The sequence below is a fragment of the Lycorma delicatula genome, chromosome 4 (genome assembly GCF_047948215.1).
Source record: "Lycorma delicatula isolate Av1 chromosome 4, ASM4794821v1, whole genome shotgun sequence".
NCBI classification, from domain to species: Eukaryota; Metazoa; Arthropoda; class Insecta; order Hemiptera; family Fulgoridae; genus Lycorma; species Lycorma delicatula.
The window spans coordinates 27,607,857-27,635,023 of NC_134458.1; the positions used below are offsets into that span (position 1 = coordinate 27,607,857).

The 27,167-nt window shown below is 37.1% G+C and overlaps 1 protein-coding gene across 1 annotated transcript in view; it reads right to left on the bottom strand.

Annotated features, from left to right (window-relative positions):
- LOC142323223 (PHD finger protein 23-like) overlaps positions 1-27,167 on the bottom strand; it is a 61,611-nt gene that overhangs the window by 26,531 nt on the left and 7,913 nt on the right. Inside the window, exon 2 of the mRNA XM_075362582.1 lies at positions 25,036-25,076. Coding sequence (XP_075218697.1) covers positions 25,036-25,076 — 41 coding nt within the window. The remainder of the gene's footprint in view (positions 1-25,035; positions 25,077-27,167) is intronic.

Consider the following 27,167-nt stretch of genomic DNA (forward strand, 5'->3'; position numbering starts at 1 on the left):
ATCTAAAACAAATTATGTGTATAAACTGTTTAATTTTATCTGTGTTTATATTTTTAAATATTTAGTGGCTGACGAGTTTTTTAAACTCTGAAGTATCTTAATTTTTTTTAAAAGCAAAATCAGCGGTATAAAATATCTTATTAACAAAAATACAAACCGTCAGAATCCACAAAATATATAACCGAAATCTATTCAACGACAATGAAAGCCGTTTGACTTTCGAAAACATTAGAGTCGTTTGATAGGTCGCTAAAACTGGTATATAATTTAAAAATAAAATTATGTTATTTTCAAGATTAATGTATACCGTGTTCCACTTATTTAAGAAAGAGATGAGAATGCTGTAGAAATTTTTGTCTAGTATGATGTCTTACGCCTTAATTTAGCGTACTTCACAGAACATGTAAAAATGCTGCAGAGATTTTAAAAAAGTCTACAAAAAGTACTTTTATAAAACACAATCGGTCAAAAAATAATTAATAAAGTTATGAAAATCTATTGCATACAAAAAAGTATACTTTCCCGTCTATACAGAGCTATAGCTATAGCTATATAGAAGGGAAAGTACGGTGATCGGCCAAAATTGAGCATATCCGGTTTTCACCGAATCTTGACGAACTGACCCCAGAAAACCGAAAAATGGTATCGAAATTTCAACGACAAAATGTGCGTACATATGTATGTAGGTTGGCGTGTAAATCGCGTTATACCTCCACAACTACTTGAGCGATTTTCACCAAACTTAGCAATAATATTTCTATAGTAGGGGCGTTGATGCTATTAAATTTTCAATTCAAAAGGTCAGGGGGGTGGTGGTGCAGGGGGAAAAACGAAATCGTCTCCAGATTTTGCATAATTAAGGTTACATATATATATATATATATATATATATATATATATTTTTATTAAGAATAATTTTGTGAATATTAATAAAGTAAACAACTTCTGTAAAAAACCTAAATTTCACCCCATCCATAAAAATATTTTTAATTTTGAAGAGTTATAGAAGGCAGTACAAGGATGATTTTCGTTGCATTTTTAAAAATATTTTTCTGAACAACTATAAAAAAATATTTTTTAAAAGTTTTTTTGCTAAATTGCACCCAGAGTCGATTCATTTAATGTAGAAGGCAGTACAGCGGGTCATTTTCGTTGCAGTTTTTTCTATTAGTATCTCGTTGGATCCACAAATTTGTTCCCCATCAAAGTGGGGTCGGTCTTTACACACTCCCCTAACACACCCCACATCCCATGTGGCCGGACTACGCTACTGTTGTAGTCGACTGCTACGTTGTGACATCACAGATGAATGATACAATTAAATAAATGAATAGTATTTAAAGTGACCGCTAGTACCGCCACACCCGCGCAAATAAAAACGGTATGGACGCGCGCTTTAATTAGAATCATTGAATTAAAAAAAAAAAAAAAAAAATATTGTATTTCAATAAAATTATAAATACTTTAAATTAAATTGTGTATGTAAGTCGTGCATCAGAAAACAGCCACGCAACGGGAAAGTTCTACAACTGTGTTGTCAGCTCTTTTTTAATGATATGTTACGTTTTCTTTTTTAATGCATCACATCAAATTTATTTTAATAGCAAAATGAAATAGGATTTCTGTTAACTATCACTATATTTATGGCACATCAAGAAGTATACAAAATTTCAATATTATTCAGCACAAACAACGGCTGATTGTTTGTCGTTGGAATTTCTTTGATAATACTGCAAAAAACAAGGAATTCTAAAACAGCTAATGTTAAAGAATTTTAAGTTTTTCGTCAGATATTACCTATTATATGACTACTTTTAGCCGATCTGTTTTAGATTTTTAACAGAAATCTTTGATTTGATACCGTACATAAAATTTCCATTAGGTCTAAAAAAATAGACTACTGGAAGTGGAATTCTTAAAATTATATAATTTCAAAATGAGAAAATTTTACACGGCATAAAAGTTGAATTAGTACTACTATGTGTATACTGTAAAATCATAAGTCAGATTACAGGGCAGAATACATTTGCTAAAATTAAACTGTGAATTTTAATTAATGAATGTTAACGTAAATTTTACCGATTGCAATTTTTTTTCCTTTCCCAACCTCCCAGAGCCGGACCCGCATTCAAGCATAAACACGGCCCTGGGAGATGTCATCGCCTCTAACTACTCTGTCAGGCCCGGCTATGTCGTTCCCAGCGGCACCGTCAGAGCAGCCGGGACTCGGTCTTCTGATGCCTTACCTCTGATCGAGGAACCCAAGAGGCTCCTCAACCGGGTCTGCGGTCTCTTTCCGAGCTTAGGTGTTCCAGAGTCCCCACGCTTCCTCACCGCCGCCCATCCGTGCAAGCACAGACGAACGATGGCTCCACGAGAGGCTCTCCTTCATCCCTTTGCTTCCCCTTCCTTTTCTTTTTAATATCTCCGATACAAACCTTGAAATAATTTCAAATTCCTGTACTCAGTTGAGCATGCGCTCTACTATGTTATCCGCGTTAATCGGTCCTAAAGTTTGTATGCATATACGTTTCCCGTCCTGCCATCTCAGGCATGTAAACACTACATGCTCTCCACAATATGGACAGATGTCATCTACGGCCCTTCTTCTTCCACTCAGGTATTTCCTGAACACTCCATGGCCGGTCAGGAACAGGGTCAGCCAGAAATTTAGCTCCCGAAATCCCAAGGCTCGATCACCTTAATCAATCGGTGCGTCCAGCGTCCCTTGTTGGAGGTGTCCCATCTGTTCTGCCATTCTTTCATCTCTTCATGCGCAGTGGCCCTGTTTGTGCCTTCCGCTATTTCATTCGTATTTTAGCTAATTGTCGCAGCGGCAAGATCCCCACGATCACCAAGACCGCCCCTTGTTAACCGAGGCGAAGACAATAGCGACTCTAAGGGTCATCCGCCTCAACACGCCCTCCATCAAACATCTATTCCGGTTCACCTCCAACGCCCGTCCCCAGACCGGTACGCCGTATATGTGAAGTTAACGACGTGTACGTAGAGCCTTCGTTTTGAGATACGTGGACCTGTTACACTCTCAAGCAATCTACACAGATTTTTAACGGCTTTCTCTGCTTTTTTAATTGTTTCCCTGACATGAATTGTAAATGATCGTCTGCGATCCATCCAAATCCCAAGATACTTAACTTCTGTAAAGATCTGTACAGATTGTTCACCAGCACGTATTGTGATTGGTTAAATTCTTCTTCTCCCAGTCATTAGTATAATTTTTGTTTTCTCCACCTTTCTCCACCACCCATCCCCTCACCAACTGTATGGCTGTGTTTGCCGCATCTGCCACTCCATCCTCCGTCTTTGCCGTCACTACTAGGGCTAGATCGTCGGCAAAAGTAACTGGTAACAGACCCTCCGGATCTGTTGGTGGTGGTAAGGTTTTTGCTGGATGTGTTTTATTAATATTTAAGATTAACGGATAACGGAATAACTTTTTATTGAGATTTAGATATCATCCTTATTGTCTATTGCAATAAGGATCACAAGTGAGTGTTTTGTGGCTGTACATGAATAAACTGGTTGCTTAGTTGTTTACAGCTAGTAAACAGAGTTGTGTCTGTGTGGTGAGTCTAAAAATTTGTCAAGTGCCAGTACGGATTATTAGGGTGCATCTTATTCAATCAACAATTACCTCATCTTTCCCTCCATAGTAGAGTCCTTCCGTTCCTATACGTTTTGGGTCATTCCATATCTTTTGGTGGGTGACCGAAATTCCTCCCCCCCCCCCCCCAAAGAATTTCCGACCTCATATTTGGAAACATACATTTTGGTTAACCCCCCCAACCACGAAAGCATCGACTGGGGTGTCATAAGACTTTGTCTTTGGTCCCTGATCATAATATTGTACTTAGACTTTGGACTGGAAATTGGCTGAGGAAGTAGAAAAAAGAAAGTCGTTGTCGAACGTTGGAAGTCCGGAACCGAGTACTCTGGGGAGTGCGTCTAAGACGAAGAAGACAGATTACAAACTGGGAAAGAAGAGGACGAGGCCCATGTCGTCGTAGAAAGAGGAAGTGCTCCCAGGAGAAGTCGATTTAACTAACAAGCTGGGATTGCTTTTGTTTAACCTAAAACAAAGTCTCGGCACTGGATTGGCCAAATACATCGGACACATAGAAAGGATCTTACGAAAATATATAAGAAAGACTCTAAGAAAGACTCAATACTTATGGGAAGGGATGTTCCTACTGCCAAAAGAAGGTATATCATTGATTTTGCGTCAGTTAAGGGACAGGAAGGCTCTTTCTTTGTGATTTTATCGTACATCAGGAAGATACTGGACGAGTCATCGTCACCGGTCTTTGTCCTGCCTAAAGGAAGATTTGGCCACTCGGTCAGAAAAGCTTTCCCGTAGGTCGGTAGCGAGCGTGATCCTGTTCGGATGTTCGTACCTTCAGGAGGTATAAAGACACAGGAAGCTGGAACAACAGGAGTTAAGAGGTCCACCCCTGCCACCAGGGACAGCAGGACTATAGTAGTGAGGTCAGAAGGCAAATCATATTCGGACTTACTCTAAACAATGAAGGCGACAGTCATCATACAGGAGGTAGGAGAGGTGTTGTTTCTGAGGGGAGGCGCTAATGAAGAACTGTATATCCGGGTTAAAGGGGCACAGAAAGCGAAGGAATTTAAGTCAGTTCTTCGGAGCACGGCTATTGATCTGCAGGTAGATTTCAGAAAGACGAATAACCGGAGAACGGTGGTCCATGTAAAGGACATCGACATGGACACTGCAGAACAGGAAATTAAGGAAACCATCACACGAGTAACAGGGGATACAGATGAATTCACAATCACATCAATACGGCCGGCCTTCCGGGAAATCAAAAATGTAACTGTCATAACCAGCTACCCGGCTGCCAAGCGCCTGACTGAAGTACGAATTAGAATAGGATGGGTGTACTGTATAGCCTATATACGAGAACCTGAAGGGAAGTGCTTCAGGTGCTGGGGCACTGGGCACGTGTCTGCCAAGTGTACGGGGACTGATAGCTCCAATTTATGCTACAATTGTGGGACAGAAGGACACAGACGTGTACAATAAGGATCCTGCGATGTGCGCATTGAGTGGCAAGGAGGGACACAGGTCGGAGATGCGAGGACATCAAATGAAATTGTTACAGATTAATACAAGTCGAAGTAGAGAGTCTCGCGACTTTTGAACGGGACGAGGCTCGATCTGCAAATGATCTCCTAGCCTTTGTAACTTTGGAAAGCCTTTAACAGATACGGCAATACCAATTGCTAATTTACTGATAATAAAAATCAACCTAAAGATGTTCTAAATAACTGATTTTAAAATGCAGTATCATAGTGTATATCTACTTAGCTATGGTAAAATGAAAATAGTTTTACTTTTAATGACTGTTTAAATAAAAATCAGCATACTTAATATATTTTTGAAAATAATAAACGCTACACATTATTTATATTATGTTGCAAGTGAATTATAATGTACCTACACATACCACTCCCTCTATGAATCATGAGACCTTGCCGAAGGTGAGGGGGCTTGAGCGCTTAGTGATACAGAGTAACTCGACCGAAGGTGCAACTATATGGGAGAGGTATTTGTTGAGAGCCAGACTAAGGAATGAATCCTGAAAGATTCATTTAATGGCAAGCCGTCAAGGTCTCGAGAAAAAATCTCCAGTTTGGACTCTAAAAAAGAGGAAAATTTCGGCCAGTCCGCCTTCCTATGCAGGAAGCGCCATGGTAAAAAGGAAATTGTCCCTCATGGTCATCGCGCAGCTCATCCGCTATTTCAAAAAGTATCAACCGATGGTTGGTAGATCAGTCGTAGACTACCGACCAATCAAGGACCCAGCCAGGGATGTCCCTACCAATGGTGATGTCAATATTTGTATCCGAAAAGGCCCTTCGTCCGTTAACCGTACCGACGTAAGTGGGGCCAACTGCAACATTAAAGACCTCAAAATTGTGCTGCGCGATGAAACTGTCAATTAAGCCACCGCATGATCAGCGATCCCACTGTGCCAGAAAAGCGACTTCGCATTAACATCGGCACATATAAGGATTGGACCATTACCCAAAATACGAAGGATCCTATCCCATCTCGCTAGGTGTTCCTCAGTAGGACCCTGTATTGGAAATATGAACTAACAACTGTAAGGTTCTGACTGCAAATAAGAAGTCTGATCACAACATGATGCGCGTCAGAAACCTGCCGTAAAAAGACTAACTATCAAGCGATTTCCTGCACAGAATAGCCACAAGTGTGCCCTACACAAAAGTTTTCCAGCTGTGAAAGCCTGGCAGATCACCCCTAATTACAAATGGGTGCTGCAGAAGGACAACATCGAGGCTCCGTCTCTCTACAACCTCACCTAATTCAACCTGGACCACATAAGAACCCTGAGAATTTATTTGACCGAACCTAACCATCTAAGGAATTAAAGTACAGCTCAACGGCCCTCATGTAACAGCCACACTTCTTACTAACAACTGGAGGCTCATGACTCTTGTCCAACTTCTTACAGTTACCACAGGCCGAAGCCACGGACCTATGGGAACAATCGTCACATTTGTGGCCCTCCTCGCTGCAATGGGCACACACCAAGGGAAACTTACAAAATTTAGCCCTGTGACCATATCTGCAGCACTTGAAACATCTTTGAACATCCACGTACTATTTTAGTCGGCAGGACCCTAAATCGATGAATAGTCTGCCTGCAGACAAAGATTTTTGAAAGAGACCCGAACTTACCTCAAATACTCCCGTGATATTTCTGGGTATCACGCCTACCCGTTTTAAAGACCAACCTGCAGACCCGCCGGAAGGCGGCTTCATCCAAATAATTGTTCTGCTCCCTAATGAGACAAGACGTCTTCATCGGTAAGGTTACGGTCATATCATAGACTATAATACGGGGCCTACGCGTTCTCTTCGGGTCTATTTTTACATTCAATCGCTTAACCGCCGTGGAATATCTAATTGCCAGAATGGTCTCTGAATCATCCGCTACCACATCTAACCCCTTGCCGGTCTCTTTAATTTTCCTGATTTTAAGACCTTTACTGTCACCCTGAAGAGCAACCTGGTCTTTCTTCAGCTGACTGTTGGACACAGTCGAGCCCTACGCCCTGCTGACAAAGGCAACCTCAGGTTTTTTGGACTGGCTGGTTTCACGTCCGCCCCTAACCACCTCAGCATACCTACGCGACTGCATTGGGGCCAGGGCCGGTTTATGGACTGAAAGAGGGCAGCAGCTCTTTCAATAGTTGTTAAGAGAATAGGTCAGGAGGACTTAAACGGCCATATCAAAATCGCTCAAACTTCTGAGTACTGCGCAGATGAAAGCAATAGAAAACTATTGCTGAGTTTTCTAACACCTTGGATGAAAAATCAAGGAAACGAGCGTAATATCGACGCTCATCCACGAGACGTACTGTGATAGCAAATTATACGCAAACGCCGCATGATTCATTTAATCTGTACTATTTTCACTCCCATCAGCAGGCCGGGCTGCTCCTGGTCCTTCCAGTTTCTCACTGATCGTTCTGTTGGCCCCCTTGGGGCATGTGGCACCACCAGTGCGGTGCCCCTCCGCTCTACAGGTTAAGCACTTCCGTGTGTTGTTGCATTCTGCGGCCCGATGTCCCTCGACCTCGCAGTTAAAGTATCCACCCTTCCTATCTTCCTTGCCACATGGCCAGTTTCCAAGCACCTATAGCATGGCCACGGGAGCTCCAGGTTGTCCACTCTAATACACGATCCCTATCTTCGCACTTCCTGTTTGTGCAATGTGTGTAACCACCGACGCCGGTAGCAGACACGTGGCAACGCCGGTTTCCCCAAAACCTGGTCTAATTGTAATTTTCGTGTCCTTGGCAACTCCGGCGGCCGCCGACAGCCCCTGTAGGACCACGCTCGGCTGTATGCTTTTTTGAATGTCCCACACCCGGAGAACGGCCGTCCTGGTCTTGATTTGAACACTGCCTTCTTTTATAGCTGACGTTATAATCTGCTTAAGGACGCCAGTGTTTTCCCTTGTCTCTTTAAATTTAATTTCCATGTTGCTGCAGGCCTTCCTTATGGAAATGATCTTTGAATACGCCGGGGCCGTCAATTTCGACTTAAAAGACTTTAGAAGGTTCGCGTAGGAAGTCGATGATTTTACCAGAATAGTCTCCGTCCTGTGCTTGTGCTCAGGAGGGGAATCGCCGCTCCACGCTGCCGAGAGTGTACCAACCGGAGCTGTAATGTAATAATATCGGCCAGTAATTCTCCCTTCACATCGGAGTATCTTCCGTACCTACACAACGGTGTCTTGGCCGTAAATCTCCGCATGTAGCGGACCCAGACGGCCTCCACTGTTCTCCCTGATTTTCGCAAAGACCTCAAAGGAGATCTACCTGCGCCAGATCTCCTCCGTCGTCCGAATCCACGTAAGCTACGTGGAACTTGTTTGAGACGGCGCCTCCTCTCCTAACTCCAGGGCAACTGACACTACAATCCCAGCCTTAATATCCGTTTTGGGTGTGCCTTTTACACCCTTGTCATCTTGTGTTTTTTGGGGGGGATTTATAATAATTTTTTGACAAGTCTATTTCTGAATGATCTATTACGACATGATTAGTCTGACTTTGTCGCTAGTGATTTTTTTGACAAGGAGGGGAAAGAAATGTTTTTTTCTTTTTGACGTGGAAAGGGGCTAATGACCAATGTAATCGATGCCCCTAAAACTTTCGAAAAAAGAAATATGAAACTATGTATTTATAAATACTATCAAGTAAAAATATTTATTACAATATCAGCTATAGACAATATCGTTTAGTATAAATTTTTAATTTTTAGCACACTTCAACATAAAAATGAAAAGTATGTAACTATTTCAATCGGTCTCAGTTTTTAGATAAAAATTTTTATGATTCATTCCTTGGATTCTTTCTGTGATAAAAAATAATGCATAGGAAAATACTGACCGGTAAATACGGTTTACGTACTTAAAACCAGACTGTTTATAAAATATCAAACAGATTAGTTTTAGAATAACATGAAACCGAATAAAATCATATAATCTTGTTAAAATGGAATTAATGGTTCACTATACATACTTGCTACATGGTAATAATTTTTAAAATTTTTATGATAAAACTTTGTGTTCTATGTTCTTCAGTTGGAAAATGACACCTAAATCAGTGTAAAAATAATTATATATTAATTTGATGTGCAGATAATAATTAGGCTACGTCTGTAACATTTTGTTTTTTCAATTGCACTTACTACAAGTATATACAGTAAAACCTCCCTAAAACGGAAACTGACGGGACCGAGTAAGAATTCCGTTTTGAAGAGGTTTCCGTCTTGCAGAGTTTTTAAAAATAGAGCTAATTTACCGTGAGTCCTGTGCTACGAATTATACAAATGCAAAATGAAGTTAGACAAGGATAAACGCTTGGAATAATCCGGAAATTATACTGCATATAGGGAACATCAACCACTAATTTTCAAAAATTGTTCAGTTACACTAAAAGAGAGTGTTTTTTATTTTTACAAATAGTAATTTTTCGTTTAAAAGTTATGTTTAATTAGAAGTATACTTAGCTTAAAACACAACATGATCTAACACTAATTCTAAAATAAAGTAATTTTTTTAAATAGTCAAGTAGTTTTCTGTTTCAATAATTTACACCTGGAACTTTCGTTTTCAATAATATTTCTGACAATTAACATATTTGTCGCAATATATCGCCGTTTATGCGAATCGCGAATTCTTCCAGCTGTGCGACCATACCCAATGCTTCTCCAAAACTGTTAATTTTGTTTTCCGTGTCCTCTTCTTGTCCTTGTTCTTTTGAACTTTCGTTAATCTTGCTAGTTTCAGACAAAATAATTTCATCTACAGTCTGAAATCCTTCTTCGATTACCAAATCGCTATCAATATCCCCACGTTGTTTTCAGCATGGACAGATGTTTGGACCACTTTCTTGCAATAGAAATTCAACTTCATGCAATATTATTGTATTGTGCAAAGTAGATGGATCGGAAACGTAATCATTATCGGTTTCCGTACAGAAACCATCTTCTTTTTTTAACACATTTTTAACACGGTTATTTGTAATTTGTTTGTAGGATGAGAGAGCCATCTTAGTGCATCCAGAACAGTAATTTTATACGTCGATTCTTGAACAGATGAACATGAATCCATATTGACGACTAGCGACTGCAGAATTTGTTTTCGATAATGAATTTTTATGTTTTTAATAACCCCCCCGATCCATCGGTTGAGTTATGTTTAGAGGAAAAGAACACGTTTTTATGTAAGAATAATTTTCATTAGGGTAACACGACGCATTGTCTAAAAACAGTAGAATATTTCTATTTTCACTAACCGTTTTTTCATTTAAATTATACAGCCATTTTTCCATTGTGTTAGACTTCACCCAAGACTTTATTTGCGTACCATTTCAGTGGTAACTGAACGATATTATTGAACCGGCGAGGCTTCCAAGATTTACCTATCCCCAACGGTTTAAATAACATGCCATCCCCAAATCTGCACACCAGAGCAGTCAGTCTTTCTTTGGATTGTTTGCCTCCAATACACTTTTCATTTTTGAAACAACAGTGTTTTGTTCGGTAAAGCTCGAAAAAAACCGGTTTCATCGCAATTACCGATAATTTTTGGTTCGCATCCTGCAGTTATTTCTTTAATTTTATTTTTCCAGTCAATAAGTATTTCTTTGTCTACATCTTTAGCCTTACCTGAAATTTGATTGTAAGAAACAGAATGCCTCACACGAAATTTTTCTAGCCATCCATTAGAAGCGCTAAATGTACTAACTCCTAACTTAGCTGCAATTTCTTTCGCCTGTTGTTCCAGAATAGGCCCCGAAATAGGAAGATTTTTTGACCTTGCATAAGTGAACCGTTTAAATAAAATTGAATTTATTTCTTCATTTTTGCTTTTAGTCTGCCGTCTACAACTAGCATTCCTTTCACCTTTCAACCGTTCTTCCTTGACTTTGTCTTTATTTTTTACAATGTTGTAAATTTGTTTTTCCACGATTAAACTTTTCACTGAGTTCTTTAACGTTCGTTTTAGAAATTAAATTAATAACCTCTATTTTGTCCTTTGAACGTAAAGTATTTTTTCTCAACATAATTATGAGCAAAATTTCAAAAGAAAAAAACGCACGTAACTAAAACTAAAATACGTTACAGTTTTTAAAGTACAAAATTAAACTAGAAATATAGGCACGTATGTACTGTATTTAAACTCTCAACAAATAACTAACTAACAGAATGTGAAACTAAACAATTTACTTCTACAACAAAATGAAAACTATACTGCTGCGTACCACGGTGTTCAAGGCACTGAATAAAATTATTCTCGGAACTGTACATGGACTGTTTTGCCACCCGCTATCAAATTTTATTAATGACCGTCGGCTTATATGCTGGAAGTTTGGAGCCAAGAATATGATGGCGTATAATTAGATAAACAAATGACTGTACTATAATAATAATAATCTACTTTTCTTTCTTTTTCCTGTTTAGCCTTCGGTAACTACCGTTTAGATAATTCTTCAGAGGATGAATGAGGATGATATGTATGAGTGTAAATGAGGTGTGGTCTTGTACATTCTCAGTTCGACCATTCCTGAGATGTGTGGTTAATTGAAACCCAACCACCAAAGAACACCGGTATCCACGATCTAGTATTCAAATTCGTGTAAAAATAACTGGCTTTACTAGGACTTGAACGCTGGAACTCTCGATTTCCAAATCAGCTGATTTGAGAAGACGCGTTCACCACTAGACCAACTCGGTGGGTTTAATAATAATCTACTGGATTTATCATTTGCAAATCGTGGGAATATACAATCTTTTTTTAAATTTCCTTTCCGTCTTATGGTACAAGTAAAATTCAAGGTAAAATCTATGTTTCCTTTCTGTTTCCATATTGCGGAGTTTTCCGCCTTGAAGAGATTAATTTCTATAAAAATATATCGGGACATAGGAAACCGTACGTTTTGAGGAGGTTTCCGTTTTGTAGAGGTTTCACTGTATTATGATAATAAATTTAATAAATTCTGTACTTTTTCATTTCTCCATTTCATCACACCTATGGCCAAAGTGACAAATTATAGAAGTTATCTGTATTTAGTCCTATATTTTAATATAAATAAAAGTTTATTTAACTGTAGAACATTTAACATCGATGAACTGTTATTTGCGACACGAATAAAGTTTTAAGCACTAATGGAAGCTGTTTTTAATAATCATTTAACATCTGTTTTGTAATCAAAATTAAAACATATAGATATAAAGATGGGGAGATAAGTTCAGTAACTTCAGATACAAGAAAAAGTACCTCGCATTTGGATATGAACATTTCTAGTTTTATTGGCTATCTGATCTGACTAAGTTTTGTTTTTAAGATATGAAATGAACTGACAATACAATAGTTAATTATTATAAAAATGGCTATTATTTCCAGATAAGTAGTTGACTGTTTAGAGAAATAAATTCCATTTCTATATTAAACAAAGAATTAATTAATAAGAGTAACTTAAAATACATTATTAAAACTGAAAGGTTGTCTTTTTACACTGACCCGATATTTTAAAAACATAATTCACAATAATTTTACGACCCCGTAATGCATATAAGCTTACATTTTATAAATTACTCAACTTCACAAAATTAAGATATAAAATCATAACAACTGATCTTGAAGTTATAATAAATTTAACAGATTTATAAGTACTGCATACAGCATATATAATTTATGATAAAGAGAAAAAACCAGCATCACTAAATTTAATTCGATGATTTTTAATAATAACAAATCAACATAAAAGATACAATATAAGTATAAAAGTTTACTAGAAAAAACTTTTAAACAGAATAAACTAAATTTTATTTCTTATAATACCTAATTTATTTATTAATTATATGTAGTTTAAACTTAGATATAAGTTTGAATGTGTTATTTTTACAATAAACATAATTAAAAAATATTTTTTAATGTCGCTTTTTTTATAGCATACTCAAGAAAAGCAAGCAGTAGAAAAACCATACATCAAATATTTTCTTTTTAACATTAAAGTTAAATTAATTCTGAATCTTTAAGTATGTAATAATTGGGCTTTCAAAAAATATATTAATACAAGAACCTTTGTTTGATATACTAACCTTAACAGCAACTGAATCAAAAAGAAGAAAATTTAACAGCACTATAAATACTACATAAAATAAAATTTACAACAGAATGTCCTTGATAAAACTGATAAGACAAAAAAAAAATTTTAATATTTCTCTAAGTATGATACCATTTCTTGAATTGTTTTTTGCGTACATTACAGATCTGTAAATACAATTCTTCTATCGCCTTTGGTTTTAAGTAAATGACGCTTCAAAACAAATTAAGGGAAAATATAGTTACAATCTGTAAAATTTATAATTTTGCATGGCCATACCTGTGTTAGAATGATTTCGCTGATGCTTTTCTTTTATAAATAGCCTCAAGCACATCCCGAATTAACGTCCAACAGCAATCGGCTAGAACGTTACTATTCCATTTCCCTTTATACCGGCTTTCCGTCACCGAAATGTCTTTGTGGAAACGTTCACCGTGTTCGTCACTTATGTCTCCGAGGTTGTCCGGGGAAAAATCCAGATGCGAGTGAAGGAAATGTATTTTCAAAGACATATTAAATCCCATAGCTCTGTATGAAGTATGTTGATTAACGTGGTAATTTTCGGATTTCTTTTGCCGAGAAAACTTTTGTAAACGTCGTTAAATGAAGCCTAAGCTGCATTTTCTACATTATTTAACATCGAGTTAAATACATCATCTTTGACCAACTCTCTTATTTGAGAACCAACAAATGTTCCTTCTTTAATTTTTCCTTCACTTACATTCGGAAATTTCTGCCTGATGTACAAAAATCCGGGACTATCCTTCTTCATTGCATTTATAAAATTTTTCATTAGTCCTAGCTTGATATGGAGAGAGGGTAAAAATATTTTTTTGGGTTCAACTTAGGGCTCATGAATAATATTTTCCCCATTTGTAGTTAACTTGTCTCGTTTCTTCCACTCTTTGGTAACATAATGTTTATCGCTAGCTCGGGTGTCCCATTCGCAAAGAAAACACAGGTACTTAGTATAGCCTAACAAAATAGCTATAACTTTCAAATCACCACATATGTTCCAGCTATGATTTTTATAATTTATTTTTTTAAGAACGTCTTTCATCACATCGTATGTCTCTTTCAAATAAATACCATAAGCGATTGGTATCGAAGGATATTTGCTACCGTTGCGTAGAACCACTTTTAAAATATACTTGGACGAATCTATGAAAAGGCGCCAGTCCTCAGGTTTATGAATTTGTCCTAAGTGCAACATAAGCTCATCAATAATTGTGTAATAAACCAAATTATTTTCATCAATAAAGTACTGAGAAAGTTCTTTTTGTCGGCTTTGAAAGCCCGAAATGTTTGAATTTTCTGAAGTAAATTCCAACCTTGCAGTCTTGATCCTAACATTTCAGTTTGATTTTTTGATAAATTTAAATCCGTAACTGAATCATTTAATTCACCTAGTGATATAAGATGTGGCTTATTTGAAGATAATTCAAAATCAAAATCATTGTTGTCTTCTTCAGTAGTGCCTGATTCTTCATCGCTGCTTTCGAAACATACATTCACAGATGACTCAGGAACTGGAATAATTTCACTGCGAGGTACAGGCATGATTGCAGATTGCAATAAAGGATATTTTACAGTATGGTTAGACTTTTTAGAAATTCCACACACTTGTTGAAGTTAGAAACACAGAAAAAACTGATAGGAGACGGCGAGCATTGGCGCGGCTGCAAGGGAATGGGTCGTCAGAGGGTGCCGGATAGGACAGGTCTGCGGCTGAGTGGCTTGGGGGCCCTCTCGAGCATGAGGGATTCGCTTTGGTGCGGTAAGGCCGTGAACACTCCGCTCCAGTTTTTAGTGATTATGGCTGAGGGTCGTGCGGGTAAGTTGGTAAGTAGTTGAGTTGTGTATGTGTGTGTGTGTATGTTAGATGGTGAGTGTGTGTTTGTGTACTCTGGGTGAGTACAGAGATAGGTTGCTGTAGCTTGACTCTTTAAGCTACTGTTTAATACATTTGTTAACTTTCTACATACATTTGCAGTTTATCGAATCCTTTCTGGGTATAATTTAAGTATATACAGAGTGCGTCAATAAGTCAGATGCATCTGACCTACTACTATGGAGGAATCTCCAGAGAAAGAGTCCGAGAGTACGATGAAGCCCGAGTCCGGTCAGGCTACTACTTGTGTGACATTTTTGGCTGATCAGCCGGAAGGACTTCCCCCTAGGCTTGCTACGGGCGGTAGGAAGGGGACAAAAAAAGGCTGAAAGCGAAACAATCCTGTACGGAGGAGGAGGAGGAGGAGGAGGAAGTGCCTCTTGGATTAGAGGCACTCTAATTCTTGTCAGCAGATTCGAACAGTTGGCGAAAGACCTGAGAAAGAATATTGATAAGAACGTACAGAAGAGTATAAAGGAACTAGAAATGGAAAGATCTGAGGAGGATGGTTAGTGGTACTTCTTTTACCATTGGCAAGAAACTGACTGCAGAGATAGCGACGCAGATACGGGTTGCTACGGGCTGTCCCATTGAGGATGCTCTGGATAACGGGGTGCCGGCGTCCCAGATGGGCGGCTTTATCAAAAAATATTGGCCAAAGAAAGTCTTCAGAAGTACCCAAGTTGGGATCCCAGCATAAATCGAGGGGACCCTCGATACGGTTGTAGTTGTTGACATGCACGCATTGACAGAACCTAGGTCGATGGACACACTGATTGCCAGACACCCACAGGTGGCCTGGCTGTTGAGTATATCCGAAATAAAAGGTGGGAATGTCGTGTCGGCTGCTCTGGAGACGAGATTAATAGGGAAAGTTGGAGGTGGGGCGGCCCCGGTCTCAAACAGGTTCCATGTGGCTTACGTGAACTCGGATGATGGCGGAGATCTTGCGCAGGCATTAGTGGAGGTTTTTACAAAAATCAGAGAGAACAGTGGAGGCCGTTTCGGATCCCTACAAGCGGATATATACGGGCAGGATACTGCTACCTTGGTCTGGAAGATCCTTGACTGTGAAGGGAGAGAGACCGGCTGTCACTTCTATATTACTGCGCCGGGTGGCAAACTCTCAGCTGCATGAAGTAGTGATGTTGCCCTGAAAAATAAAATTTATAAGCTTGATTCTCCACGGAGGATATGAACAGTGATACGTTGGAAAAATAGAAGGTATGTCGACGTTTAAAAGCTGTAGTAACCGCCAGGTACGTACACCCACAGGTGAAGTATAACGTGGATGGTTTTTATATCTTTGTAAATTAGGATATGCAAGAACTGCGGTTAAAGCCGGGTGATTCGGCTGCCCTTTAAGACGGGCAAAGTAAGATGCTAGAAGGTGGTCACGTCTATCCCAAACTGATGGTTCACCACACTCAAAAAGTATGCTAGTGACAGGGCTTGATCTAAAAGCACCTGTAGCAAAACGTGGAAAAACATGATGTGCAGCACCTAACATCTTCAGCACAGTATTACGCACTAAAGAGTAGGCGATACAACCATAATCTAAGCGGGAACAAACTAAGGAATAATAACATCGCAACATACATGACCGATCGGCTCCCCAATTGGTGTTGCAAAGAACTCGTAGTATATCTAGCAGTTTGGAACATTTTGTTTTTAGTTTTTTGATATGTGTTTGACCCAAGTACTGCGGCTATCAAAAAATTAACCTAAAAACCTGATGTCGGAAGAGATAGTAATTAGCTCACCGTTGAGGAAGATTTGTGGAATGAAAGGGGACCCGCAGCCGGGAAAAACTACACATTTTGTTTTCTCAGGTGAAAAGGTGAAGCCGGTAACCTTGGACCAATCTTCAAGGCGAGATATTGTATTCTGTAGTAGTCTCTTGGCTGTGGCTGTTGAACGGGACGTAATATATATGGCAAAATCATCAACTAATAACGAACATGAAACAGGTGATTGCACATATTTAGTAATACTGTTGATGGGTATAGAAAATAAGGGGGTACTTAAAACACTTCCTTGAGGCACTCCATTCTACAAGGTGACTCTACCCGATAAGGAATCTCCAACACGAACAAGGAAAGTTTGGTCATTTAAGAAACCCCTGATAAAGGGTAAGCATATAGCCCTTGACTCCCCATTCCTTAAGGGTGTTAAGAATACCACGTCGCTAGGCCGTGTCGTACGCCTTTTTGATATCACAGAAGATAGGAACGAGGCGCTGGCGGAGTACGTAAGCGTTTTGAATAGCTGCTTCCAGTGACACTAAATGGTCAATGGAAGAACAACCTTGGCGGAAACCGCACTGTTCTAAACATAGAATGACTGTAAAATGTGATCAGTTTGAGGGCAAGAAGATGTCCTCCAATTAAGTCACTCATGGTTAGGCACGGAGGAGGTGGTGTGGCGATGAGACACGTTATAAGACGGGTGTTCCCTCGGGAATGAACTGAGATATTCTAAACATAGAAGGCCATGTCTCTCTAAGTGCCATGTGAGCCTGCCGTTCACCATTCTCTCCATAACTTCGGATAAAACGCTTATCAAAGAGACAGAGCGGTAGCTTGAGGGGCTTCCTTTGTCTTTACCAGGTTTAAGTACTGGTATGACAATGAAATCTGACCAGACCGAAGGGAAAACTCGTAAGGAGAATAAACAGTTATAAATAAACAATAGGTGTTTTAGTGCCGAATTAGGAAGGTGTGAGAGCATACTGAGACAAATGTTGTCAGGTCCAGGGGAGGTGCCACGTGAGTTTTTAAGTGCGTGTGACAACTCGTTGAATGAAAATTAAGCGTTTAATTCACCGATCGAATCACCAGCGTTCAACGATAGTACTTCCATCTGTAATTTGTAACTCTGATATTCACTGCTGTATGAGGAAGTGAGGCACACAGAACGGAAACCAAAATGCTTGCCACTGTAGGTGATGTAAGGAGTTCTCTTTCATAAATCAGTCATATCATCAATCAGTTCATAAATCAGAGAACGGATTGTTTTGGTGATCCGCAGATTGTAAGAATCTATTTCTACATAGTAGACGTGGGAGTAGTACGTGAGATTGTGTCCACATAATTTCTCCACGACTTCCTCCTAGCGTCTAACAATACCGACGACATACCGCTCTAGCCTTACGGTACAAATCTAGGTGTTCGTTTGTAGGCCTAAGGTTAAATTTGCGCAGTGTTTGTCGACGATTGCTAACAGTGTTTCGGCAATCGGCATTCCACCAAGGAACGGAAGGACGTCTTGGGTTTCCCGATGTTTGTGAGATATATCTATTAGCATTGTCAAGTATCAGAGACGTAAAGAGGTAAGTTCGTCGAGGGCATCTTCACCATCGTCATAATGTGATGGAAAGGCTTTATGGTAACTGTTCCAATCTGCCTTTTCAACAATCCATTTCCGTGATCTTTTATTCACCTTGGTCGTCGACACCAAAAGTTATAGTAATTGGCCTGTGGTCACTGTCGTGAAGGTCGTCACAAGCAGACCAATTAAGACAAGGGAGTAAATTTGGTGAGCAAAAGGAGAGGTCGATGTTTGACAGTGTACCAGAAGATGACGACATAAATGTGTATGACCCATCATTCAGTAGACAAAGATCCAAGTCTTGTCTCGCTCTGTTTATCATATTTCCTCGAGAGGAGCAGAAAGATGAGCCCCAGGAAATATGGTGGGCATTGAAGTCTCCTACTATAACGACAGCGATGGAACTGGTATTTCTAGAGCGTTGAACTCAGAGTTCGGCGAAAGATACAAATTGCAGATATGCAATTTAAAGGGAAGTGAGATTTTTACAGCAACAGCAGGAATGAGGGTAGCTAGGTGTAGCATTGTAGCCGACACCTCATGAAAATAGCAACACCACCACTCTCTCTACTATCTACAAGACAGTCGTATCTCTCATAGATATAGCCTCTGAGTGTTACCGCATCTTGTACTAAATGCGTTTCTTGGAAGCACATTATTAAATGTTCATGTGCGCGCATCAACACTCTAACATCTTCAATACGGGAGAAGCCCTTTAACGTTCCACTAAATAATGCTCATAAATAAAAGGTAATTAGATGCAGAAATATAGATAAATATATGACAAAATTAGTTATAGGTGATCCGGTTTTTCTTTTTCGAATTTTTGGTTTTAGGAAAATTCGATGCCCTGGGATTGGACGGTTCCTCTACCATATCCTCCAGTATGCGTGGTGTTAGAAGAGGAGATTTTGAAACATGGGATGTTACAGACGACATCCCAAAGGAGGTGGGTGTGTGGACTCCCTTAATAGGGAGTTTATTTGGTGGCTTACCACCAGTTGTATTTACTCGTCCGCAAAGATGAAACTTTAGACACAGGAACTTTGAGAGGGATCCCACTAGAGTTAGTTTCACTAGCTGTAACTACTGACTTCTTATTCATCTTCATTTACTCAAAAATAGTTGCAGTAAGTGAAGTAACCTGATCAGATAACACCTGAAGAAGCTTCTTCAGCTCACTGCAGGATCAGCACTGTTTGTTGTCTGTATTTATAAGAGCTTTACTTGACGTCGCGGCAGCGAAAGAGACATCCCGTTTAACCAGGCTTCAAGAGCTAAGCGTTTTTTATATTCTCTTCGGGCGGCTGGGAAAGAAAGCTCGGTACAGATTTTTAGGATTGCCTTCTCTTCTTTACTTGGGCAATCTCGAGATCTAGCTGAATGTGTTCCTCCATAGTTTGTACATCTTTCTTCCTCCTGACAGTCAGTGTCCTTGTGGCTTTCTTTTGCACATCTAGCACATATTGCGGTGTTCCGACAAGAAGCTGTGGTATGACCGTACCTTTGACAATGGAAACGCCGTCCTGGGTTAGGGATGAATGGTCGTACTCTAACCAACTAGGTATCCCGCTTTAATTTTCTCCGGTGGTGTGTGAAGTTTGAAGGTTAAAATGAGGGAGAGAATACGTTCTTCCATCCCACTTTAACGCCTCATTATTCTCTTCACCTCCGTAACACCTTGGGGACGAAGCTCTTCGGCAATTTCTTTAACGTCCATCTCAAGAAGATCCCGGCAAAAAATTACTCCGCTAGTATTCAAGGTTTTATGACATACCGCACTTATACTTACACCCCCCATATTTGTTAGACGTAAGAGCGATCGACTTTGCGCATCACTGAAAGTATCTATTAGAATTGATTCGTCTCTCTTGGGGGAAAACTGAAAATGTTCTTGGCGGAAACGCTTGAGCCAGTTACTACTTTATTGATCAGGAAAAATGAGACCTAATGAAGGGTGCCACCTTTCTGATTATTGCGTAAAACTACAAATCTGACATTTTTGTATCGTAAAGGTGATTTGTCATCATTTATATTATTTAACTCGAGATAGTTGACGTCATCGGACAAAGCCGGTCTTTTCACAAGACATATGTATGTGGTTTTTTAAGACGGGCCTCTAACCATCATAGGATTTGTTTGGGGACGTGAAATTTTGGTCCCACGAGTACCGGCGATATAACGAACCACTCTAGCAGAGCGCACGCGTATTGGAGCTAAGAGCTAACTACAACTGGGTTCACCACGGTGCCCAGAGAAAATCGTTCGAGACTCACTACGTAGAGCCATTCCCACCGGCACGATAGTTTCCACCTTGGGTTACGGTTGCGTTTCGTAGGGTGTCGCAACACCATCAAGTGTAAATGTAGGATGTTGTTATGTAAGGATGTATGTTGTAGTTTGTGTAATGTTCTTGGTGTATGTTTGTGTATAGTGTAAAGTGTTCTGCAGCTCTGGGTATAGTCGGAAGAAAGGTTGCAGAGATTAGAGCCATGGAGATGCCAACCCCCAAAGTCTTAAAGAGCAAGACTCCCCATCGGGGAAGAAAACGTAATGAAAAAGGCAACTTCTAAGTGTAAATTTTATTTATTACTATTACAACTAATTAAATTAATTAAATGTTAGTAAAAATAACACTAGTCAACACAAAATTTTTACTAATATATTACACAACTTTTCTCACTGTAATTTGGGTGCTGATTTTAAATACGCTACTGAAATTGTGTTACCATGTAAAGGTTTTATGAAAATTGTATATTTGTAAAATTTTTTTACAATAAACTCAATCTCATCAACTACCAGTTACAATTAAGAATAGTTTCTGTACTTTTACTTTTAAACAATATGCATACATACATAGTTAACAAGGAAAAAAAAATATATACACTGTATCATGAGAAGCAGACAAGAACAAACATGTCTGTATGATGACATCATACAGACATCTGTTGTTGCCTATTACAGAGCTTAAAATCTTATTCGGTCTAGCTTCACTTCTCTACACTGTGTGTTGTGTTTTACAGAGTTATTAGTGTTTGCTATATTTTCATCAATTCTTTGTAATACAAAAGTAATTTTTCTCGTTTTTATTTGCTACAACATGGCTTCTATCAAAGTTTGTGGATGTTCAAATCATCCGGACAATTTTTGTTATGTCTGTAATAAATTTACACATAAATCTCAAAGAAAGACTATTTCTGAATTAATAAAATCAACTTATACATTTTATTTTGATTGTGCACTTGGGGATCAAGATAAAATCTGGGCGCCCCATGTTATTTGCATATTGTGCTCAGTAACTTTAACTAAATGGTTAAAAGGGAAATGACGTTTCCTATACCGCTGGTTTGGCGTAAACCTAAGCACCACTTCACTGAATGCTACTTTTGTATGACAAACATTTGGATTTTTATTCATAAATAGAAAGTTCATAAAATATGCAGATGTATCATCTAAAGCCAGTACCACACAGAGAGGAGTTACCTGTACCACCATCTAATCTGACATTGTTTAAGAATCATTTGAAAATGAAGCAGATGATGTAGAGGATGTTGAAAAATTTCTTCCTGTATCTGATGAAAAATCTTCTCATTTAATTCAACATGAATTTAATGATTTAGTTTCCGATTTAAAGTTATCAAAGCAGCAGGCTGAACTTCTGGGGTCTAGACTGCAACAGTGGAATCTTTTAGCAGAAAAAACAAAAGTTACTACGTTAAGAACACAAAATAAAACTCTTTCAACTTATTTTACTATGAAAAACTCATTGTGTGTTTGTACTGATGCTGATGGCCAGATGAAAGAGCTTGGAATTCAGTATATTCCTGAAGAATAGTGTCTTTTTATTGACTCTTCTGAAGTTAGTGTGAAAGTAATTTCATTGCATAATGGCAACAAACAGCCATCCATTCCATTAGCTCATGCAGTCAACATGAAAGAAATGTATGAAACTATGGCATCAATTTTAGAAGCGATAAAATAAAAAGAACATATGGTGCAAGTTTGCAGTGATCTTAAAGTTGTTGCATTATTTCTTGATTTACAAAATATTGTTGTTTTCTTTGTCTTTGGGATAGTCGTGATACAAAATGTCATTACCAAGTAAAGAACTGGCCATTATGGCAGAAATTTGTGGCTGGTGAAAAAATTTGACGCATTTATCATTAATTGAGTGTGGTAAAATCATATTGCCGTCACTTTACATAAAACTCGGACTCGTGAAAGGTTTTGTAAAGGCATTAGACAAAGATGGACCAGGATTTAATCATTCAAAAATAAGTTTTTCTAACTTGAGTGATGGTAAACTCAAAGAGGGCATATTTATCAATTTGCAAATCTAGAAACTGCTTAAGGAGTCAGCTTTTGATGATAAAATTAGTGAATTTGAACTAGCTGCCTGAAGTTCTTCAAAGATGTTGTTGGTGGTTTTTTTGGGCAACAAAAAAGAAGAAAACAATGTTTTCTTGGTTAATAAGTTGTTCGAAGACTACAAATGTTTAAGATGTAGCATGTCATTAAAAATTCATTTCCTACACTCCCACAATAACTTTTTCCCCAAAAATTTGGGGTCTGACAGTGATGAGCAAGCAGAGCATTTCCATCACAGTATTCTGACCACGTAAAATTGGAACCAAGAAAGATGAGATCCTGAAATGATAGGCGACTATTGTTGGTTTTTGTTTAGAGAAACTGATCAAACATCATATAAGCAAAAATGTTTGTCAACATATTTTAAAAACTAAAGGTAAGACAATTCCAATGACTTAAACTTTTAAAAATTGTTATTTTAAAGAGATTTCCAATGATTTAGACTTTTAGAAACTGTTATTTTAAAATTGTATTAATGTATTTCAATTTATCTGTGTTTGATTAAATAAAAATTTAGTTGATTTAAACAAATTTTGAATAAATATGTATAAATAATTTTTTTTTTTAAATAATGATTTCAGTGATTATGTATTTATTGGTAAATAAATTGTATATCTAAATCATAACTGTCTAAAAAAAAACATGATGTATTACATAAATTCTTATAACAATTTTGAAGTCAGCGTCCCAAAATTTGTTAAAATCGCCATGTATGATTCCAGATACACAAAAAAGAGTTTTTTTTCTTGACTAGTAAATTTATATGCCATATTATTTTAAAAACAAAACCTTTGAAGATAAAATAATATATTACTCATCAAAGTTTAGAAAGCTCAACTGACACACAGGGTAAGAATGTATTGTTGGTTTCTTGTTACCTATGACATCCTATTGCTATACACTATCACCCTCCACTGCTTCACTATAGTGTAAGTAGTACCAACACCATTTCACCCTATGTAGAATTATTAGGTATGTGTATACTTTCTACACTGCAACAATATGTTGAATCTAAATTTTAAAAAATTTTATAATTACAAAATGGAACACCTATACAAAAAAATAAAATATTAAGTAAATAAATTTATAATTCGTAATTTTTCATCTGGGAAAATTTAATTACAAATATAAAAATAAAATAATGGGGTACGGCTCAGAGATAACAAAAAGGGTTGGCTCTATAAGATATAGAAAAATTTGAATTTAAAAAAAATATTAACTGAAATCTTTTAAGCAAGATCAACTGTCGTTAATTACAAATAAATACAAACAACATGCTGTGAAACTCTACTGAGCATTGTTTAATATTGGTGATTTACAGGAGCCAGTTTATTATTTATGTGTGGCTTTTTTCATAAGATATTCCACATGTTGCAGAACTATCTAGTTGTAAGAAAATTTGCCTCACCAACTGAAAGACATTTATAATAATAGTAAAATTCTTAATTTCTTTCTAAGTAAACACGTAGTAAGCTTATGAATGAAGCTTCCCACTACTGCATCTTTGATGCAGTACCACCTCAATAACCACCATCCAACAGCCTATTACTAATTTTTTATCAGAAGATAGAAATTTGTCAGTCGTAAATCTTTTTCATTACCTACTGACATTTTTGAAACCCAAAATTCTCTGAAGCTCATTCAAAATTATCATGTTGCTACTGGTTGTTAACAAGAAGAAATACTGTGCATTATTTCTCATTTTTAGAGCAGACAATTAAAGTAATGGAGAAACATATAATTTCATGCATTTTTTGGTTTGCCAGCCAGTTACAATTAGAAATAACCACATTAAGTATGGTACACACAAAATACACAAGGTCTTTCATTTGACACTGCGCTAAACATTTTCAAATACATACATTTTCTCAAATACTGTGTATAGATACATTTTTTGAAAACACTAAAACTTTAGAATTAAAATACCTTTTTCAGTACAAAGCCAAACAGTCCATACCTGCACGTCAAATTTGCAGATCAGTTACGCTACAGCATCTGTTGAACAGTAGGGTTTATAGACAAATGCTGGCATATCACCTGTTCAGTTGATTTCAAATGAAACCCTAAAAACAATAAATGTAAACACTACTAACTTATAGAAATTTTATTCTACACATATCACTTACTCTTCAACTGTACCAAAAAATTTAACATCCCCAAAATTTTTTTACTAAAAAATATTGTTTGATCAAACCATAAATTGAATTAGCCTACAAATAAAAACAGTGTTCATAAAGTAAAACGTAACTTACATCTGTGTTCGTTTCTTGATGTCCATTACTGCAGGTTTCACCTAAAACAAAGAAAAGAAAACAGTAGTACAATAAAAACATATTACACTCCTACAAAAAGCTGACAGCAAATAAACTCAATTTGGATGCAAACCTTTACTGGAAAATAAATAATATTTTTATCATAAAGATAGAATAAACTTAAAAATTTAAATTGGAGAAGTGTAGTTTTAAGACACTGAAATATGAACAAAAGGAAAAGTAGAAAAATTTATATTACAAATATTAGAAAAGGAATATTGAAAGGTTATAACACTGAAAGTTATATGGCTGATAAGGTTAAACACAAACTGATGAACAGAGAAGTTCAACGCTAAATTTTACAGAAAGAAGAGTCAGGTTGGTGCAATGTATTACGCTGTGCAGCATTGCTAATAGCATGATTTTAAAAATCTAAAAACAAACATTAGAATGCACAAGTAAAGTAACTATGACTGAGAGAATATGTTTAATAACATTTAGTACAGTAGGAGAATTAAACATAACCAAACAGTTAATAAAAAAAAATATGAAAATCATAACCTCAAAATAAAAAATTGAGTAATTTATCTCTAGGATAATTTATCACCAAAACCCAATCTTATTTAGTACAATTTTACTAATATTCTTTTCTAATTTTAGGAATATTGTTTCTTCAAACAATTTACATACTCACTCATTTTTTTCTAGAATTTTTCAATAAGCAAAGTGTCTGCTAAAGATAAAAAATTAGGAAAACATCTGTTCTATAATAATGATGCTTTACACATTTGCCTGATCCAATTTTATAAACTACATTTGATAAGAAAAGAAATTTCATCAAACACACTTTATAAAATACTTCTTCCTGATGAAGCTGACGAATCATTAAAGATGATGAATTAAGTTTGAGTTTTTGCAACAAATAAAAAAGTATTCATAACAAAAATGGAAATTTTTAGTAGTGAATGAGCAGCACAGAAATATTCAATTAATTTTTTTTTTTAAGTGTAATAATTATCATGATCATACCCATTAATAAATATTATCAGTAGCACGCATCAAAACTGAACCCGGTGTTATTTTGATTCAGCGATTCACAGGAATCAGTACATTAAACAGAAATCTGTTACAGCCATTTTTCCTTATTTCCTACCCTTACATTTTGTAGGACAGTAACCCTGAGATAATCCAGATGTTTAGAAACATTAGTATGCACAATTTTATCACCGTGAATTCATAATTTTCATAAAAATCAGTCAGCAGAAGAACAATATAAAACTTTAGTTCATGAACAAAGTACACTTAAAGTGACTGATAAAAGTAGGCTATTACGAGTTCCACGATAAGTGGAGATCATGATCACTCAGGATTCCAGTTTCTTACTTAACAGATGGCATGCAAGCAAGACATCACATTTCATTAATAGTCCAACATAGCACATACTACAACTTGTATGAGGCTATCTTGTACAAGTTAAATGCAATTAAATAATAAGTGCATTACCCATCATCATAAACATTTTTAATTATGATTAGTATAACTAATTAATTATTAGCATAATTTGATCAAATTATTCAAATTTCTGTTTTAATTAATAAGAAAAATCTTATTTTCAATGTTACGTAACAAACAGATTTAAAATGGTGTAAAAAGATAAAAAAAATTAAATGGGAACTTACTGAAAATGTTACACATGCACACATAGTCACTAAAACACACCACAGCGTGCTGAAGTAAATATTCTTATACTCAGAAGTATGAATATTTTTATATTAAAAGTATGAACATATCTTTCAAGATACACACAAATAACTGTACCAAATTCAGAAAGCCTATAGGTATTCAAGTTACTGGACCTGTACTTGTTCTATTATTGTCTGCCTTCATTGAATGCTTGTTATATCTCACGTAAAAATGCCAATAACAATTTGTTAACTTTATTTGAATATCCATTTTAACTACTAATAATAGTATAGGAAGGACTGTTATGAATTGATTCAAAGTGACTGACGAATCACCCAGCAACACATCACTACTCAGTTAGGCATATCTAAAGAACCAGGTCATATTACTGAGCAATTGAGTTACCATAAAATCTGTGCACAATGGGTGCCACACAAAGTCTCTGATGG